General features: G+C 39.5%; 1 protein-coding gene across 1 annotated transcript; it reads right to left on the reverse strand.

Annotated features, from left to right (window-relative positions):
• Positions 1–1,202: 1,202 nt before the first annotated feature.
• csnk2a2a (casein kinase 2, alpha prime polypeptide a) lies at positions 1,203–19,738 on the reverse strand. The gene is made up of 13 exons (XM_046032817.1): positions 19,502–19,738; positions 16,699–17,075; positions 14,789–14,900; positions 13,584–13,685; positions 13,376–13,426; positions 13,135–13,194; positions 11,592–11,675; positions 9,220–9,330; positions 9,025–9,126; positions 8,748–8,848; positions 6,646–6,794; positions 4,699–4,780; positions 1,203–1,643 (listed from the first exon to the last, which is right to left on the reverse strand). The coding sequence occupies exons 2-12, from the start codon at positions 16,803–16,805 to the stop codon at positions 4,713–4,715; spliced, it is 1,047 nt and encodes a 348-aa protein (XP_045888773.1). The 5' UTR covers positions 16,806–17,075; positions 19,502–19,738; the 3' UTR covers positions 1,203–1,643; positions 4,699–4,712.
• Positions 19,739–20,096: the final 358 nt, after the last annotated feature.

Consider the following 20,096-nt stretch of genomic DNA (forward strand, 5'->3'; position numbering starts at 1 on the left):
AATGATATAATCAATTAAATCAACCTGGACCTAAATAAACCTCAAACTGGATGGATGGATTAACCAAATAAAAATACATTCTCTTACATTCATTTACCTTAAAGACGTCATATTATGCAAATTTTCAGGTTCATTATTTTATTTAGGAGTTGTACCACAACAGGTTTACATGGTTTAATTTTCACAAAACACCATAATTTTTGTCATACTGCACATTGCTGCAGCATCTCTCTTCACCCTGCGTTTTTAACGCTCGGTTTAGCTACTGCATCAAGCATCTCACTTCTACTCCAAAACAAAGCCGCTTCAGCTTGTAACCCCGGCTGCGGTTCAGCCGTACATGTTTGAGTCCGAGTCTGATCCCGAACCAGCATCACAACCTAGACTGGAGCAAGAGTTTCAGAGTGGTGACTTTTAATCTGTAACACATTTATCTTTCATACGAAATGTTTAAACTGAGCCCTGTCTCTATATCACAGTAACAACTTTATGTCCACTGACTGCCTGGAGAGTAACTAGTGTTATTTTAATTTCATATTTAGGTGTGCCACACTAGCCGCGTGTTACAACGTGACACATAGGTTATAGATGTAAAGACTTACTTATGGTTATACTGTAGAGCCATGTTTCCCAAACTAAGGCCCATTTTAACTGGGTCGCCAAGGCAAATTACCTCAGAATGGTACTTAGCCTAGACTATAGATCAGCTGGTTGAAATCTTCAACAGGCCACATACTTTAAATATATCTATAAATTCAGGTCATGTAAAGAGACGTTTGTGATGATGGGAGGGGATACATGGTTTGTTTGGCCCTTTATCTTAGTTTGTAGATGTATTTTTGTAAATGTGGGTCCCAAGGAGACACCAGATGTCTCGTTTGGGAACCAGTGCTGTAGAGAATATTACACTTCTGACAAACTGCATCCCGCTCTCCCTTAAACACCAGCCATGATCTGAAATCCACAGCAGAAGCCAATGTGTTTCTATTTTATTCATTAATAAAGCTTACATCTAAACCAACATGTTTCTGGCTGTGACATGTAAGTTGTACTCTGCATGGAATAATGAAATTATACATGACTTTTCCGTCCTGCTTTCTAAATATCGGCATCGGACACTGAAAAAGCCCTTATTGGTCGACCACTTCATTCCACCACTGTTTCACCTGGTTGCTCCTGAGGCAATAAAAGTCCAACACATCTTTAAATAAAAACGGTTTATTCTCTTTCAATATAGCTTTTGTTCTATCCATAGCAGAAAAGAGCCTCCATGCCACTCAGTGCTAAAACCTGGAACTGAATCTCTGGTCACCACAGCATCGTAATGACGTCTTTACAGCACAACACCGGCTTGATACTGATCCAACAACAGTCACTTTTTTAAAAACAGGTTGAGAGGAGTGTTGGTAGGCAGGAGGAAGAAGAGGAAGAGGAGGAGGTGGAGAGTCAGATCTGATTTCAGATCTGATTTTTTGTGACACGGACCAAGCAGCGCAGATTCCCCGGGCTTTGTTGGGAGAAGTTTAATCCGTGCGTGTTTGTGTATGCTGCAAAGTTGACATCTTGCTCCAGTATGGCTGTTGGTGTGGAGGCAGAGGTTTCTGCCACGAAAAGGTCACAAGTTGAGGTAACAAAGATTCTTCCTGATTGGACGAAAACGGAACAATCACAAGTCAAATACTGACTCATCTGCTAGACTTTATGATTGATCGCTTCTGTTATTTACTTAATTCTCATTAACACAAATGCACATAAATAACAATCAATACAACTGAACAGCAGCACAAACTGAAGCCTCCTACGTCAAACAGTGGAATCAACACCTCTAACAAATTTGAATGAACGTTATGAGCTTCATGAAGGGAGGATTTATTAAAGGACTGTTACTGCTACATCCACACTACTACATTTAAACGCAGCACGTTTACTACGTTTGCACTAGGGGATGTCATGATACCATAAATTTATAAATTGATACAGATACCAGTGAACTTCCATGATTCGATACCAATTTGATACCACGGTAAAAAACATTACAAACGATAACTAACAGCTGGGAAAGTTGAGAGAGGATGTCCAGGAGAGATGAGACGTGGTCTGGTGTCAATATATTTATAAATGAATGTTGAATTTACAACCCGACACTGTGCAGAGTTAATTAATAAAATAATTACTTCATTTACACGAACATTTCTTTATAATCTCATAGTTGTGAAATGTTTAAGGGTGGTCTCAATCTATATTGGCAGTTGTCTTGAGATTTTTATGTTGAAAATCAAAAAAGTTATTGATTAAAATGGATCGTATTGCACTTTTGAGATGGTCCCTGACTCCGTCTATAGTAACGGGTACGTTGGACAGACATTCAGTTCTTAGAGCTGCAAGGGGTTTTGAGTTGATCTACATTGTGAAACATCTGCCTAAATAAAAATCAGCTCTCTAACTGTGAGAAATCACCCGGTTTCCATCTCTTTTCGACGTGTTGAGGCGGAGCTGCTGCAGCTGCACTTGTCGGTATCGTGTTGGATCTTCGGTATCTAGCAAAACAACCACCTGCATGTTATCAGAACGACTTGGTACTGAAGTATCGGTTCATCCCTAGTTTGCACCCTCCGTCCAGACTAAAACAGACAAGTTTGAAAACGCTGCTGACCCCGTTTTCATTTTAAAAACTCCAGAGTAGCGTTTTAGTGCGGACAGGACACAGGAAATGGAGGACATTGAAAAAGCTGACGCAGACGCTCACATTTGGTTTCCTGATCTTCTTATCAGTCATGCTAGGAAAAAACACAACGCTAATGAGGCTTTCTACCACACTGTTAGTTAGCTGTGACTGTTTCTGAGAGGCAGTTTGCCTCAGTTTGAACTCTGAATATCGATGTCCAATCAGCGTCGAGACGTGTTCTGCGGATTCCCGCCTCTTTTGGGGCGATTTCAGTCTGGTTTTTCGAACTGCGGGCACTGCAATGCAATCTTTCTGGGTTCCGGGGGTGCCGCACTTACATGTTTACGTAATGATTACATGTGCCAAGCAGCAGAGCTACGCTTCTGCCACCTGAAAACGCCGTCGGCAGTCCAACAGCTTGTTGCTCTCACTACTATCAGCTGCTGTTTCAACAAAAAGAACACTCAGGCTGAAAATTCAACCGTGGTGTCGTGTCGGGAGATGCAGTGACTTTACCAGCGCTGAGTAAGACACAGTGTAAATAATGCATGTAATTTGTTAAGCTATGAGAAGAGGAAAAGTCAGCTAGCCACTAGGCTAATTTATGCTGTGTAAAATGCCATAGGCTAAGCTAATAACTGTAATAAAAAAATAAAAAATAAATCAAGAATTTGGATTATTAAGATGAATCTTATGCTTATGTTAAATGTGAATGTTATTAAGCCAGGTTTTATGTGTGGAAGTGCAATCAATTTAAAGTTAACTTTACTTAACCAGTCAAAATTATTTTATGTGTTTTTGTTTTTTCTGCCAGAAACCACAGAAGTAAGAGAAAGTAGCATGATGTGACCATCACTGGCATCTTGGTCAGACGAGGATAAAATGAAGAAGAAGGTGAAGTAGGAAAGCAACACAGAAAATAAACCAAAAACAACAGAATAAAAATACCTTTTATAGTTCCCATACACGCCTTGATGTTTATGTGTAAATACAGAGTGAGAATGGGAGAACAGCACATAGCTCGTTGTTACTGTGCGATTATAGAGCACTGGAGAACATTGGATACTTTTAATACAGCCCACACTTCTAATATTACTGTGTAACTACAGGATAACTCTCTGCTTATCTTATTAGTCTTGTCTAATGTAAAGAATGAAAATAAATACTAGGTTCATCTGTACCCAATTAAACATTTAAGAATAGCTATGTTTCACCCACCTTCATATACAGTATATGTGACATTATGCAGCCTGTTACTGAGACAGGTCCCTTAGCCTCAATGCAAGATTGCACATCATCAGCCCAGTGCCACGGCAATTTATTATTTTGTTGTGCCTAAATAAAAGTTTGGCACAGCTAAAATCAGATGATTGTGAGAGTCATTATTTTTTCCATTATTGCTAAAGTAGATCTGTTGATCTTCACTCTGGACTGTTCATTCATCGTAGACATTGACAATGAACGTCAGGATGTAGCTTTTCACAAATACTGTACAGTATGTAGCCTAAGAAACAATTCGTGTCTTATAGCAGACTAAAACCATTGAACTGGTCATCATTGCCATCATCGCAACAATTGCCCCCCCCCCCCCCCGAGAGATTTGAAAGAAGCTGCCACTGCTCCCGTGTTACTTTCTGTAACAGTTCCACCTCGTTGTCGGTTCATGCACAAAAATCTCTGGTGTGGTTCTTCGTTCGTCTCTAGTAGTACTTTCTTCTTTTGCATAATCTTCTGCAACTCCAAAGTTGACAATCTGTTTCCTGTTTACAACGCTCGTGTGTACGGAGATCATGTTTTTTCACAAACAAAAATGTAGTAGTCTGGATGTAGCCTTAGTTTTAGCTAGGTGTACCTAATCAACTGAGTGTTGCAGCAACAGCAAATCCTCACATTTAAGATGGAACGAGAGACTTGAGTTTGGCATTTTTGCTTGAAAAATTACTTAAATTTTAAAAGCAAATCTATATATATATATATATCTATATAAATAAATAAATAAATAAATATAAAGGTGCATGCTGTGTCTATATTACCTGCTCTCTGGTTATCATGTTGCATTGGAGCTGCTTATGGCCTTTGTGCCGTCTGTATTGGCGTGTTCCTTCACCACAGGATCTGAGGGACAAAAGACACACTTAATCTGACAAACTCTACCCAAAAACGAGGTCTCGGGTAATTAAATAATATATAAAAACATATTCAGGAATGTCTAGTCCTGGTAATGAAACAACTATTTTTAATTCAAGTGTTTAACGGTGTGTTTTCAAAGTTTTCTATTTATGCAGCACTTTTCATAACAAAGGTGTTGGTTATAATAATCTAACTTGTGAGGGCGGTCCAGTATGACAGTATTATGCTGGCCGCACACTAGGGGATAATTGGGCCGCATTAAATCATAAATATAAACAGCCAAGGAGAACGAGCTGACCGGGAAGAGTCTCCAGCGCGTTTGTGTATCTGCTTTTTCTATAAAATGTTTAAACCTGCTGATTCCCTTTTCTCAGCCTCAAGTTCATCCACAGTTTTATTCCCCTTTCCAGTTTTTCTGTACAAAATACAGCACAAACAAAGTCAACCAGCCAACATCGACAGACTGCCTCCGTGTTTGTTTATGTCTTAAGACATGATGATTACACAAGTTTCTGTAAGATCCCAAAATCCCCGGGACAGCTGAGTGTGTGGTCATGCGTCTTTACTGAATTGTCTGCTGTGTGTGTTCTTAAGATTACAATATAAAAAAAATCTGTCATTTCTGTGGTACCCCATGTTTTTGAATTTGGTTAAGATTTGAAAAGCGTCCAGCGTGCACCAGGCTTTAATCGCATCTCATTTAAATCTACATCACGTTGTCAATACTGAAAGGTAGTGTTGTAGTACTCGAGACTGGTCTTGGTCTCGTCTCGGAATCGACCGCATTTGTACTCTGTCTCAGACATTAAGGACTCGGGATTTTATTTCAAGACCAGTCAAGACCATAAATTTGGGAATGTCAATAAATTGCTTTTGCATTGTCTGATTTATTTGTTAACGTCTTAACTTTGATTGGATATAAAACGTATTGCTTCAAATTCAACCAATAACCCTAATTAAAAATGTTTTGTTACCGTTAACGACTGTCCCCGCGATAGTCAGCATGCAAAAGGAGCGTTAAACAAAGATGCTTACGTTGATTTCAGCTCTTAGTGTTTGTATGTGGGTGTTTTAATGGGAATGTGGATCTTTCTAATCAATCTGAGAAGCACCTGTGATCTCGCTCCAGATTTTATTGTGTGTCATATAATGTGGGGAACTGGTCTTGGTCTCGACTTGGTCTCAGCCCCTAAAAGTCTTGGTCTTGTCTCAGTCTTGATAAACTCTGGTCTTGGTCTTGACTTGGTCTCAGCTTGGGCGGTCTTGACTACAACACTACTGAAAGGTGATTCCTTACAGACACTCTGTAACATATCATCAGTTCAATGAGCTGCTTTTCCTTTCATACCAAGAATGTTCAAGTTAATTTACTAAAATTCACGCCTATAAAACAAAATGTTTAGAAAATCATTACCTTGGCAGCCAAAATGGTGAAACCTGCTACAATTTATGGATGCTTTTTTAAGATGGATTTATACTCCTGCGTTCAGACTGCACTGATACCTACGGCGTATCCTTGCATTTATACTTGCATTGGTGTCTGTGTCACACTCCAATTATAATTAATGCGGTCTGTGTCGCCTCAACGTGGAGTTAAATTTTTTGAGGGCTGCACGTCAGGCTACAGCGTGAATTTGACGCCGTATGTTATTATTGGGAGTATAAATTGGCCACTGATTACACAATAATCTGTAATAAACTGGTTGCAGTAGTAAGAAAACACAGTTTAACTTTTTGCTTTCACTATTCATGGGGCATTTCACACAATTTATTAAGTTAGTCCTCATTGCTGTTAGCTTTCCATGTTCGCAGTGCTTGTGACAGGCAGGCAGTGCGCAGGTGGTACTAACAGAAGTATGGGTGCTGCATGGCCTCAACTGCCGTCAGCCTCTGCTGGTGGTCGTAGCGCAGCAGCTTGTCCAGCAGGTCCAGAGCCTCCGGACTCACCAGGTGCTGGTTCTCTGACTGGATGAATTGCTCCCAACGCTTCCGTGCTTGCCTGGATACAAACGACAAAACATTTAACGTGACTGCCCTGAACACTTACCCTTATTTTATGTGAATTATACGAGCATGGTGACGATCTGACAGTGAATCCAGTTTGGACACGAGAATAATATTCCTGCAATCAGCTGCTCATGAATTCCGGCACATAACATCACAGACAATTTACTAAAGCAATAAGAAAAAGCCCAGGTGTTCCTAACACATTAATGATGGCTCTGTTGTATGCAAGTGTCCCAGTAAGCCATGAGTCAACATACACAACCCCAGGACCCTGAAACTGAAATAGCTAAATGGAATTCAGCCGTCATTACTGTCATCATTTACACCTGTGAGTTAAAATGCTAAAAAAAATAGACAGCGTTTTGGTACAAAACATCTTCCCTCTGTTAAACAGAGTTAGTGACAGAGCTTCTACATTTCTGATTTAAAGACGTACAAATCCTTATTTTTATATTAACAATTGATCAAACAACTATGCAATGTGGAAGGAGTTGGTGAAAGTGAAACCCAAAAAGAATTATCAACAAACTCCGCAGTGCTTCAGAGCTATTTAGCATCTTTCAGCTCGTTTTGGTTTTACAGCTCGCAAGTAGTTACATACGCAGTAGCCTCCATCCTGATTGACATGTCGTGGTAGTGACGTGAAATTGTGTATTTTCCTCTAGATGGGACCATAATTTACAAAATGAACATCATGCTGTGTTGAAGACTTGAAACTAGCGACTGAGACCATAAACCCATTAGGAAAGTGTTTACTGAGGTAATAAATCAGTTGAGAAGTAGCCTCTCTAATTCTAATGGACTTCTTTTTGCAACCAGCGGACTCGCCCCGCCCCGCCAGAGAGAACGCAGGTTTAAGTTCCGTCTGCATGGTTCCACTTTCAGACGCAGCTTCCCAGCTGCCGCTTGATTGAGATTAGAGAACATTTGACAACTAGAACTCAGACTCCAGTGGAGTCGCCCCCTGCTGGCCGTTACAAAGACTTCAGGTATAAGTCACATCAGCATTGGCTTCACTTTTCGGGCCCGGAGGTTCGAGCTTTTGCGTGTAGAAGCAGCAGCCGGCAGCTCCTTCAAACTTCACTTTTGTTTACCTCAGACAAAAATACAGTCATTGGAAAAGGAAGACATGGTTTTGGATCAAAGAGCAGCAGACCTAAGACGATCCACCCGCCAGATCAACCGGACCAGATAGCCTATCATGACGGGTGCCGTGATCACTCTGATAGGAGACACGTTGGCCCAGCTTTGACTTAAGGCGGCTCCTAAAGGTCGGGTCTGGACAAAGCAAAGGAAATCAGAAACTGTTGTGCCAACATCGTTACAGAAACCTGCACCATCAAGCACTCGGCGGGTGGTCAATGTTCTGAGCTTTCAGCGCAAGACTCCAACAAGATGAGTGGAGGTGGACTTACATCGATGATGCTTGGTCCTCAAACACAGTCAAGATGGACTCTGTTTCCCTAAACGTCAGAGTTTTTAATGTGAAGATGAAAGCTTTTTATTATTTTGTTGCTGCTGTTTACATTCTCCCAAGACGCAAATTTAAAAAATGCACGGCAGAAAGTTCTGGGTGTAAACATGTAGGCCAATATATAAATGACTTTGTACTTTATTTCTTACCATATTTTACAGTACAAACTTTAGTTTTGTTATACAACCTTGTACCAGTTTGACTTTTTTTTGTCAGAAAACCAGCTTGATGAAGTCAGTTTGTTACGCAGCGTTTAACAACAACAGGCTCCTCGTGGCTCAAACAAAACGTGCAACTCAACAGAAAGTTCTGTTGTGCCTGACTCATTAACATCTCTTCAGTCGGACAGCACATCTCAGTTTCAGGTGTTCTGAGTGCATCTGAATGAGTTTCTGCTGATTAACTGTTAACTTTGAATAATCAATTCAGAACAAAACGGATATCACTTGACCTTCCTCTGCAGATACTCACTGTCCCAGCAGGTCTTTGAAGCGAGTGTCCAGTTCTATGTGATATTTGTGCAGGTAGCCGAAGAGCTCATCGGTGCCGAGAACCTTAGCAATGCGGACCAGCTGGAAACAAGACACGTGCACATTTAATACATCAGTTACATACTGCCTATGATCTTTATCATGCTTCCAATGTATAACGGGGTCCAGGAAAATAAATCTGTCCCAATCTGTATGTTCCTGATTTCAGCTGGACGTGGCATTACAAGTTTTTGCAGGATCTTTATCTGGCGCTTTACCTGGTCGTAGTTGTCCTGACCATGAAAAAACGGTTCCTTCAGAAAGATCATGCTGGCCAACATGCAGCCTAGACTCCACATGTCCAAACTATAGTCATACATCTGGGAACAAAGAGTAAATCACACGATCAAAAACTAGTTAAAAGACGACTGCGCTATAACAAATCCTCAACAGAGGTCCAACCAAATAAATACCTGATAGTCCACGAGCAGCTCAGGGCCTTTGAAATAACGGGAGGCCACCCTGACGTTGTATTCCTGAGCGGGATGGTAAAATTCTGCCAAACCCCAATCTATAAGACGCAGCTGTGACACAGGAGAGAGAATACTCACTAATCTGTCTGGATTAACACCTAGAACATTTGTTATCACTTAAAAGGAGAATTAGCACGTTTAAACACGTGCATTACCGTCATGCATGTGTGATGTACGACATACGTCACACAAAGATAACGAAGACTTAGTTCTCAGGAAGCTGAAGATTTCTTTTAATCGTTACTTCATTATCATGGTCATGGATTGTCTGAGAAGTCGATGAACTGAAAACAGCTGATCTCTCTAATAAAGGCAGGAATCTGTGCGTGTGTGTCTGTATTTCGAGAACTGTTCATCCAATTTTGATAATTCTGCAAGTCGCCGTTTGTTGTTAAAATCTCCAAGTATGAGACTGGAAATATGTAATTACATAGACAACAAACCCAAATGTTGCGTAAAAGTAAAGTAACAGCAATGATATTACTTTTCACAGTAACTACTTGTGTCAGGGATTACCATTTCCAAAACCGTAATAATATTATAGTTCTTTAAATGAATGCATGGCAGGCCAGCAGTATCTAACGGTACGTTGTTCACATCAGCTGTTACCCAAATTGCTGAAGGAAGAATTGAGAACGAGGGAGAGAGGCGTTCTTCTGACAGCTCAAAGTACTGCCATGAATGCGTCCTTATTGTGATGCAAAGAACATTGTCGTCCGCTGTAAACTTTGTGCGACCAACAACAAGCTTTCAGTCACGAAAACTTTCTACATCTAATCTATTGAAGCATCTGCTGAAGCAGCACAGCAACGTGAAACTTACAGAAAGAAACTGCGGCCGCTGCTGCCAGTGATGCTTGGTCTCGTAGAGGGAGATTGGCGTTAAGCAACGTTGTATGTTTTGAAAAACTCTACTCCTCGCTGCTCTTATAATTACGCTATTAGTTAAAAAGTCGGGAGAGACTTTCTTTGTTAAATACTGTGCTTCAGCCAAAGCTTCCCATATTCCCCAGTATTCCCTTTACACAGTAGCAGTAATATATTTCTTGTAAATGTCAACTTAAACATGACGATGACTCTGTCTTGTTTCAGTCAAAGACGGAGCAACTTTCTGCTCTTAAGTTTATTCCATGCACAGTCAAGGGCTTCACCAGGATTGTCATGTCGCCGCTCTTGGCAGCAATTATCTTAGGTCGCAAATATTGCATCGCGTGCTGTTGCATTAAGCCTGGTGCAATGTAGCTACACTTTTGATCTTCTCCACGTCTTTTACATCCATGAGCCAAGTCTCTGTGCATAACCGGCGTGAACTAGTGTTTACATCACCACAGCCAATTACACTCACTTTTAGATTTGGGCACATCAAGCACGCTGCATGCTTATTGGCTCACTGACATAACAAGAACCTTTAGGTATCAAAATTTGGTACAGAAAGAGAAGACATTTTTTGATACTCGATGGTATTGAGGCAATTCGGTCGGTGCCTAAAAAGTACTGAACTCGATACCCAGCCCTATTCGTAGGTGGGCTGATTATAATAATAATAATCTTTATTTGTAGAGCACTTTTCAAAAACAAGTTACAAAGTGCTTTAACAAGTGTAAAGACAATAATACCCAAGAGACAATAATAAAACCAGCTTGATGAAGCACTGAGCCAAGAGACTTTTTGTTGGCGCAGCTATGCAGCTACCAGAATTACTGTGTTTCTGCTGTTCTATGTCATTAAACCACGGTTATGCTGCGCGATCATGTGCAGTAGACAGGAAGTAGCCGTGTAGTAGTATTTCATAGGACCAAAACTGGCTTCACTGCTCTCCATTCAAACCCGCGGGGTGGCTTCGTCCAGTAATATACTGTCTATGGTGGAACATAGCTAAGTTAACCATCTAGGAGCAAGCAAGCAAAGCACGTTAGCTTAGCATTACAGCGCTAACATGTTGGTGACATATGAGATGTAGTTCACTGAGCGGTTTCACACAAAAAGAAATGTTACTTTACTGTTTTACGACAAACCATGACTTGACAGACAAAGTTATATTTTTCAGTTGATATATATCATGTGTGTAATTCAGGGCACAGTTCAGACAGGACGTATAAAATTTGTTGTCTCTTGCTGTTGACTGCTGTACATACTTTTTCTGAAATAAGGTCCACTGGATGAGGAGGGGCTTAGGCTCTCTTCAGTATGTTATTTGGCATTTTGTGGGTTCTGAGCTCAAATCTTGATTAAGGCACAATTCTTAATCTTTATCGTAGGGTGTAATTCCTGATTCATGTGATGGGAAACACTTGATGAGGTCACCAGCAGTACCTTTCTCAGCTGGTGGTCGATCATCACATTGTGGGGCTTCACGTCCCTGTGCATGATCCCCATACTGTGACAGTAGTCCAGAGCCTTAAAGGAGGAGACAGAGACATGTTCAACACCGCAAACAGTCTGTAACCATCGTCTGTTCAGGACTGACATGTCAGGACTCACGCAGCCAACGAGGAAACAACGTCCACAGATTACATTTTCGATTAATCCATTGATTGTTTTTTTTTTATTTAATCTTTAAATTCCTTTCCCCCCCCAAAGTCCAAAACTGAAAGATGTTCAATTGTAGGGATATTGTAGATACTGAGTTTATATATAGTGACTGCTCTAGAAACAACATTTATTTGTATTTAAAATATTAAAGTCTAATCCCATAATTAATTAAAAAACAACCAGGCAGCTAATATGCACACGCAAGTCATGTGTCATCTCAATATATAACAATGTTATCGCACATTGAATATTTCCCCTCATACCGTGCAGGCCTACCTCATGCCCCGCTGGCTCTGGTCTTACCAAATAACCGTCACCAAATAATAGTAAAATATCGATAGTGGTTTCGATAAAGACTCAAACGTTAAGCAGTCTCAATAATGGCGTCAATATCAATAAAAATTAATGATCCCCATCCCTTTTCAAATAACACTGATGCGAAGAAAAAAAAAATCTATACACTAACATGTTCCTCTCTGTGGAAGTCTGATTTTAAAGACGTGCAGTCTATGGCTATAACTTATCTGTGAAATCACGCATAGTATGGCAAGCTCTTCTAACATTTATTCCTTATAACTTACTAGTAACTATTCAATTAGCTACTAGTATCTATTCCTGTTTTACTAGTAACAATTGATTAGATACTAGCTACTGGTAACTAATTGAATAGTTACTGGTCTTTCATTAATGACTAGTAAAATGGCTTGTTGATAGTAACATTTTAACTGTTAACTAATGGAATAGTTACTGGTGAATAAAAAATAAGCGCTAATGAATAGGCGTTATCTGAACTGCAGAGACTCATTTATTTCAATGGCAAAAACGTGCAGTTAGTGATTAGTAACTAAGTAATTAAGTACTAGTAAGTAAAATGGGAATAGTTATTATTAACTACTAAATAATTACTAGTAGCTATTAAATAACGACCAGTACGTTTTAAAGGATAAATGTTATGCACAGAAATGATGAGAAATTGATCTTTGATTTTAATTTTTCTTTTTTTTTTTGAAAGGTCTTTTGTTCTATGCTTGGAAAGTGCTTTTCTTATGAATTTTATTTCTTTATTATATTATTCTCTTACTTTTCATGTGCTTTCCATGACCGGAAAATTAGTTAACCGTTTTCCAGGACGTGTGGGAACCCTGTAGATTTCCTGTCTATCACACATCACTCTGCTTCCTGTCAACGCCTCACAACAATCACGCCCTACACATTTAATTGTCACGTTCACAGTAGGTCTGGTACCGTAACGTTGTGGCGAATAATCATATTAAAAAAAATAACTTGACATAAATTAGTGGTGACGTGAAGAAGTAGTTTTTACCTTGAGCAGCTCATACATGTAGTAACGGATATCATAGTCTGTCAGCTTCTGGTAAAGCTCCTGTGGCACAGCATGAAAACATCCACGTATAAAATAAAATGTTTACAAAAAACCAGCACAACACATGTACAACATTAACTTGAGTGTTATGCGTGTTATTAATAATGGATATCAATGACTTTGCATGGATGGCAACTGTGCTGGTAGTTCAGCATGTATGATGTCGGCCAAACTTAAGTACCTTAAAATCTGTGTTATTGATGCACTCAAAGACAAGCGCTGGTGTTCTGGACTGCAAAGAGAGGACAACACAAGGCTTAACTGAGGAGAACAGCAGGTAGGTGAAGATCATTATCACTGCATGGACACACACAGAGTTACACGCATGGCTGGATTACCGCTGCTGGCGTGCCGAGGTGCAGCAAAGTGACGGCAGGAATCTAACTCACCACCGGGTCTTTGACCGTGTCGACGAGGCGGATGATGTTGGTTCCCCCTCGCAGGTTTTCAAGAATTTTAATTTCACGTTTGATCTTCTTCTTCTTGACGGGCTGCGAAAGAAAAGGAGTGGTCACACATTCAGTATAACTAAAATAAACAGAGAAATGTGATACGATACTGCAGGGAGAATCAATCTTCTGATGCCTACACACACTTTTCAGCATAACAAAACACAAAAAACAAAACATTTCTCAAACATTATCACCTTCATGAAAGTAGGATTTATTGCAGTGCTGGTGGATTAGCCTGCATTAAACTAAACTACGTGGGACTAATAAACTGGCAAGACAGTTATTGTCAGATAACGGCACCTCGGACCTTGATGCAGAGACAACATGGTTCAAAAAAGGTGACTAAAATGCTTTGAAACTTTCTTGCACTGAAGTGGCCTAATCAAATGATTTGAAAGACGACTATAACTTTTCAAAACTGTGTGGGACTTGACCAGCGGAGACGTCTGCTGAGATAATCTTGGCGCGAAACCTAATAATAACAGAGTTAACGCATCCACTTCAACCACTTCTCAACACAGACTTTACATCTGTAGATCATCTCCGTGAGCAGGGCTCCAGTGTGACCAATTTGAGAACAGGTTTCTATGTTCCACTGTGTTGACTTGGTGGCTAACTTCCTGTTTAGCCCTGCTGTAACTTGAAATGGGGTTCAAATAATAATTCTTTGGCTCTTCTAGACTTTTCAAATGTTATCGACTGAACGGAGCAACAGAAAGTATCCACCGTTTTTACAGCGGCTCGTTTGGCCTCAAGTAAAACTGGCTTCAAAGCTCGGAGCATTTTGGAGCTTCCAGTTTTTGCGGTTTACAGTTTGTCAAGCAATTTAAATATCAGCACTTTGTAAGTTTTGTTTGACAATAACGAAGTTTTGGTCATTTTTTTTGTTTGTGCTGCGATTCAATTAACATTTACCTGTAGGTGTTTTTATGTTTACGACCATTTACTATGAATGTGTATGGGGAAGGTTAGAATATACTGTTATAGCGCTAAAGGTGCTGTGAAAACTGTAAGGGGCAACAGTGCAAGCAATGCAAAAAGTTAGTCGGGAAGTGGAGACGTCCACTGATAACAGCAGACGTCAGGTGGAGAAAAGCTCACATGACAAAGGAACAAAGCAACAAAAGAAGTATGCGGCTCACCTTGAGGATTTTCACCACCACTTTCTCATTGTTGGTCACATTTATGGCCTCAAATACTTCACTGTACTTTCCTCTACCCAATTTACGCACCAACTGATAGTTGTCTTGATTGCTGAGAAAGAGTGAAAACAATTAGGAGTAATTAAACAAAAGGAAATCAACTTTAGACACACTGATCATGACCACACACACACACACACACACACACATATGTCTATCAATCAATAACAATTTTGATAATTCACTTTGCATTTAAGACATTTATGAAGCAAAAAAACAGTCACAAAAAAAAGATGATTTGCTGCTTTTCTCTTTATGTAATAGTTATTATCTTTAGGTTTTGGACTGATGATCGGACAACACAAGATATCTGAAGACATCAGCTTCTAAAGATCCCGTTGCTGAATTGTTAGCTTACACATAAAGTAATAGGGCTGCAATTAATGATTATTTTCATTATTTTTTTTAATTGCTCAATTATTTCTTTAATTAATTCATTAATTACTAAGTTGGTAAACTACCAGAAGATAGTATCAAAACGCCGATCACAGCCTCCCATCATCCAACGTGGTTCATTTTGTCCGTCCATCACCTTAACACCAAGCGGGAACCTCCGGGTCTGAATAGTGAAGCCACTGCTCAAGTGCCTAAAACCTGCATTCTTTCTAAAGGCCAGCAGGGGGCGATTGTTTTGGAGTCTTTGATAAAATGAGGTTACTTCTCAGCTGATTTATTACCTCACTGAACACTTTCCTAATATGTTTATGTACAAAACAGCTAATTTCAAGTCTTCTTCAACACAGCATGATGTTCATTTAGTAAATTATAGAAAATAGACCAGAAAGCAGGGGAGGATGAATGTGTCTTTTTCTCATCTCAAAGCTTTGACCCTTTCACAGTGTGTTTTCACACTTTATGAAAGTTTAAACTGTAAAATTTTGGTTGCTTAAAAATGGCTCGTTCAGCCTGTTTTTCGCTAGATAAAAACAACAGTTAAAGTGAATTACGGATGCACCTTACTAACCAAGCTAGCTAGCGCCACCCTCTCATTCAAATATGGTCACATCTGGTTCCAAAAAACAAGATGGGAACAGCCAAAATGCCAAACTCGAGGCTTCAGAAAAGTAGTCGACAAACCAATGCCTGACGTCATGACGACGTTGGCTACATCCACTTCTTTTACACAAGTCTGTTGTTAACAGACAAAATCATTACATATAAAAATGAGAAAAACAGCAAATCACAGTAGAGTAGCTGGAACAAATCACTGTTTGATATTTTTGTTTAATAAATTACTTCAATAATAAATTAAAATTTTCAACATCTTGACCGTCATGAGACTCGTAAAACACTGTGATTGCTAAATTACCAAGATTATTATTATTGTATGATTGCTGTAAAATTGTTCGTTACAAAAATAGATTTCCAGTCTGCAGCATGCTGTATTTTAGCAGATTTTTTTTTTTTTTTTTTCCCCCCCCAAGTGTTGTTAAATTCAAAAGACACATTTGTTGTACTGAAGCAGAGCAGGAAAAAATAAACTCATGCAACAAAGGACAATCATCACTTTGCCTTGTGCGAGCTAGAAAGTTAGACTCTGTACTTCTTTTTCTATATTTACTGTAATAAAGTATGTGCAATAAATTAATAATTCATTTATATTCTTCCTAATTCTGCATAAATTACACATTTTTTTAATCTTGAGGAAATGACTGATACATTCTGAGTCATTCATCTTTCAAAATTACATCAAAATACATTAAATTACATTTTTTTTACGTTTTATTCATTGTTGTGTGCTTTGTAACATTTTGAGTCCAGAATGATCAAGTATGGTACCGTTTTGTGCTTCAACAGATTAATGCTGCAGAGAAATATGAGCCATGCGACTGTAAAACACTAATGTTTACCTCCAGTTTGGCACATGTGCGTCATAGTCCCAGTACTCTCTGTTCTTCTGTGTGTTGACATCGGTGTACACCCGAGCCTTGCTGCTTGCCGGCGTGGATCCGGGCATCGCTAGCTCTGCTGCCCTGTGTTGAGGACCTTCACCTCCCTCTAAATACTTCTTTGCTCGATACTGGATGGCAGCGCAACGACTCTCCAGAATTTGTGGCTCTAAGATCCGTGTGCTGTGCTTACCATGGGCTCTGGCTACTTGCAGCCTCTGATGAAAGGCGTCAGGCCGGTCTGACGCAGCTGCTGTGCAGACGGACAGAGCTACGATGACTGAATGTGTGAAGCCCCTGAGCAGGATGTTAGGCAGGATGGGATGAAGACCCGCCAGCTACAGGACGACAGGGGAGAACAGACGGAGACAGAGGACAGAAATGCAGATTAAAGGATGCAATAACAACCAAGATGAAGTTGGCTTCCGATGTATTGCTGCAACTAACGATTATTTTGATCTTTTTCTCAATTAATCGATTAGTTGTTTGGCCTATAAAATGTCAGTAATTGGGGAATAAGGACGTCCTCAAATCTTTGTTTTGTCCACAAACCTAATATATTCAGTTTACTGTCACAGAGGACGAAAGAAACCAGAAAATATTTACATTTAAGAAGCTAAAATCAGTTCATCATTGCAGCGCTATTCCTGCAAATCTGCTACGTCGCGCTCGCAATAATGAAACAAATTCAACAAATCCTCGTGAATTCAGTGCAACTTGCAATTTTGACCTATTATAGCTGTTTGCAGCAAAAAGTTGTCATACATCAAACTCACTTTACAAGACACAGCTGACATGTGATTGAAGAACAGGATCCAGATCTTCTTTACCAAGGCAGGGTAAACTCTTTTGCAAAATGTGCAGTATGTTTGGTATTTTTGCTTTAAAAAAAAATTACTAAAACTATTAATTATCAAAACAGTTGATTTCCTGTAAACTGACCAATTAAATGAACTAATCTCTGCTGTCATGGTGATTTCACTGTTTTTTCTCCATTAGCCCACATCACAGGTTTCTTAGACCTGGACTAGACTAACGTGCAGACTCTACAGACTCTTTAAAACACATTTCAGGTTCATGAAACTGTAATCTTATTTGTAAACACAGAAGAGAAAGAGAGGTTTCACTGACTTTTCACCATTAGACCAGTTCAACCTGAAAAAGCACTGTACTTAAACTTGTCAAAAATAAACTAGATAAACATGGAGACGTTTAAACATCACTTGTAACAGAACAAACTCCCAGTTTGTGATGGGTATGTCCCGGGGTCAGATATTGTGTCCCTGTCAGAACCAGCTTCTCTAAACCTGCCGACAGTTTATCATAATCCCCAAATCAGATTTTAGAAAAGGGCAATAGCTCTCCCTTTTCACCATCCAGACCAAACTGGACTAACTTAAAAACAAACTAGACTTCAAATTTGTGACAACTTTATTCTATTTTCTATCTGAGAAACCGTGAAAAAAAGTAAAATAAAATCCAAAAAACATTGTACTTAGACATGTCACACCTGGATCAGATTAACATGAATTATCTAAAGATCGTTTAATAACGATGTGGACCACACCGGGTTTACACTTATCAAACGTGGACTGGATTAACACAGAAACATAACCCGGTTTCAGATGAGTAAAATCTCTTTGTGCACCACATTAGACCAGGTTTACACTTGTCAAACGTGGACTGGATTAACACAGAAACATAACCCAGTTTCAGATGAGTAAAATCTCTTTGTGCACCACATTAGACCGGGTTTACACTTGTCAAACGTGGACTGGATTAACACAGAAACATAACCCGGTTTCAGATGAGTAAAATCTCTTTGTGCACCACATTAGACCGGGTTTACACTTGTCAAACGTGGACTGGATTAACACAGAAACATAACCCAGTTTCAGATGAGTAAAATCTCTTTTTGCACCACATTAGACCGGGTTTACACTTGTCAAACGTGGACTGGATTAACACAGAAACATAACCCAGTTTCAGATGAGTAAAATCTCATTGTGCACCACATTAGACCAGGTTTACACTTGTCAAACGTGGACAATATTAACACAGAAACATAACCCGGTTTCAGATGAGTAAAATCTCTTTGTGCACCACATTAGACCGGGTTTACACTTGTCAAACCTGGACAATATTAACACAGAAACATAACCCAGTTCCAGATTTGTGCTAAATTCATTTTACTTGTGAAGAGACAATTTCACAGTTTTCTTCTCCATCCAGACCACAACAGACCAGGTGTAGCACAAATCCCACAGTACTCTGTGTGTCAAACCTGGACCAGATAAACATGAATACTCTAAACTATGTTTAAAATCCCACTTTCAGATATGTAAAACCTATTAATTTTATTATAGACCTGAAACTTAGTGTGTCACGACACGGGCTCCCCGCGGCCTTTTTCATCGGCTAGATAAATTATCTACAACCCACACGTAGATGATAAACAAGTTATCAATAATCTCGCTTGTGACCGCAGAGTTATCTCAACATTTAAACAAATCTGCGAGGCTTTAACACCGTTTACGATCATTTCATGTCACTAGCCAGCTAGCTAGTTACGGTGACCTAGCTTAATTAGCCAAACATAAAAACATACAATTTAAACATAAATGCAGGAATAGAGACTCATATATATCGTAAACTTACGTGTTTTAGTACACAAAACATTTATATACTAAAAACACAAATATTGTTCAGTGTCGACAGATGTGAAATGTTAAATCAATAACGGGGCTAAAGTTAGCCGGCTAACCTCGTCGTAGAAATATCCGAGCTCAGAGGAAGTCCGTCCGACATGAACGTTAGCTCGTTAGCACCAGCGGGGCGTTGCTCTCCGGGAAACGATGTTATGTTATCAATTATGTGTCTAATATCTGCTGTATCGGCGAATTACTAATTCTGTGAAACGGGCGGTGGTGGTACATCGAGCAGCGGTTCGTTAGCAGACCCAGGACGGTCTTCCCTTCTGCGGTAAACATCACCCGGAAGTAAATCAGGAGGCTCGGTGACCTGAATGACTGCTGGTGAATAATCAATAAATCGATATTATATCGCCAGGCTTTCTTATCATGGTTTCTCATCTACAAGCACAATTTTTTACACCTCACAACTATCTTATATGGAAAAACTAGGACATTTTAATGTAAACACACACGTCTCTTCATGTAATATTGGTTTAGCAACGACATATTATTTGATTGTATTTGTATTTGTACCAAATTATTTAGGTTAGATTTAAATTATTTCTTTAAGAAGTTGACTGGTTTAACTATTTATTTGAAAAGGGACATGGTAATGGTAATATTTGCTTTTCATTTTCTCTCAATAATGTTTCGATTAATTGTTTA

The sequence above is a fragment of the Micropterus dolomieu genome, linkage group LG20 (assembly GCF_021292245.1).
Source record: "Micropterus dolomieu isolate WLL.071019.BEF.003 ecotype Adirondacks linkage group LG20, ASM2129224v1, whole genome shotgun sequence".
Taxonomy (NCBI): Eukaryota; Metazoa; Chordata; class Actinopteri; order Centrarchiformes; family Centrarchidae; genus Micropterus; species Micropterus dolomieu.

Bases quoted from the DNA above. Each gene is read 5' to 3' on its own strand.
- csnk2a2a (XM_046032817.1), bottom strand. From the start codon at position 16,805: ATGCCCGGATCCACGCCGGCAAGCAGCAAGGCTCGGGTGTACACCGAT. The intron at 13,195-13,375 runs GTACTTAAGTTT...GCTGTGCCACAG, and splicing joins TCAATAACACAGATTTTAAG to GAGCTTTACCAGAAGCTGAC. The intron at 4,781-6,645 runs GTTAGTACCACC...TTTGTCCCTCAG, and splicing joins CATGCAGCACCCATACTTCT to ATCCTGTGGTGAAGGAACAC.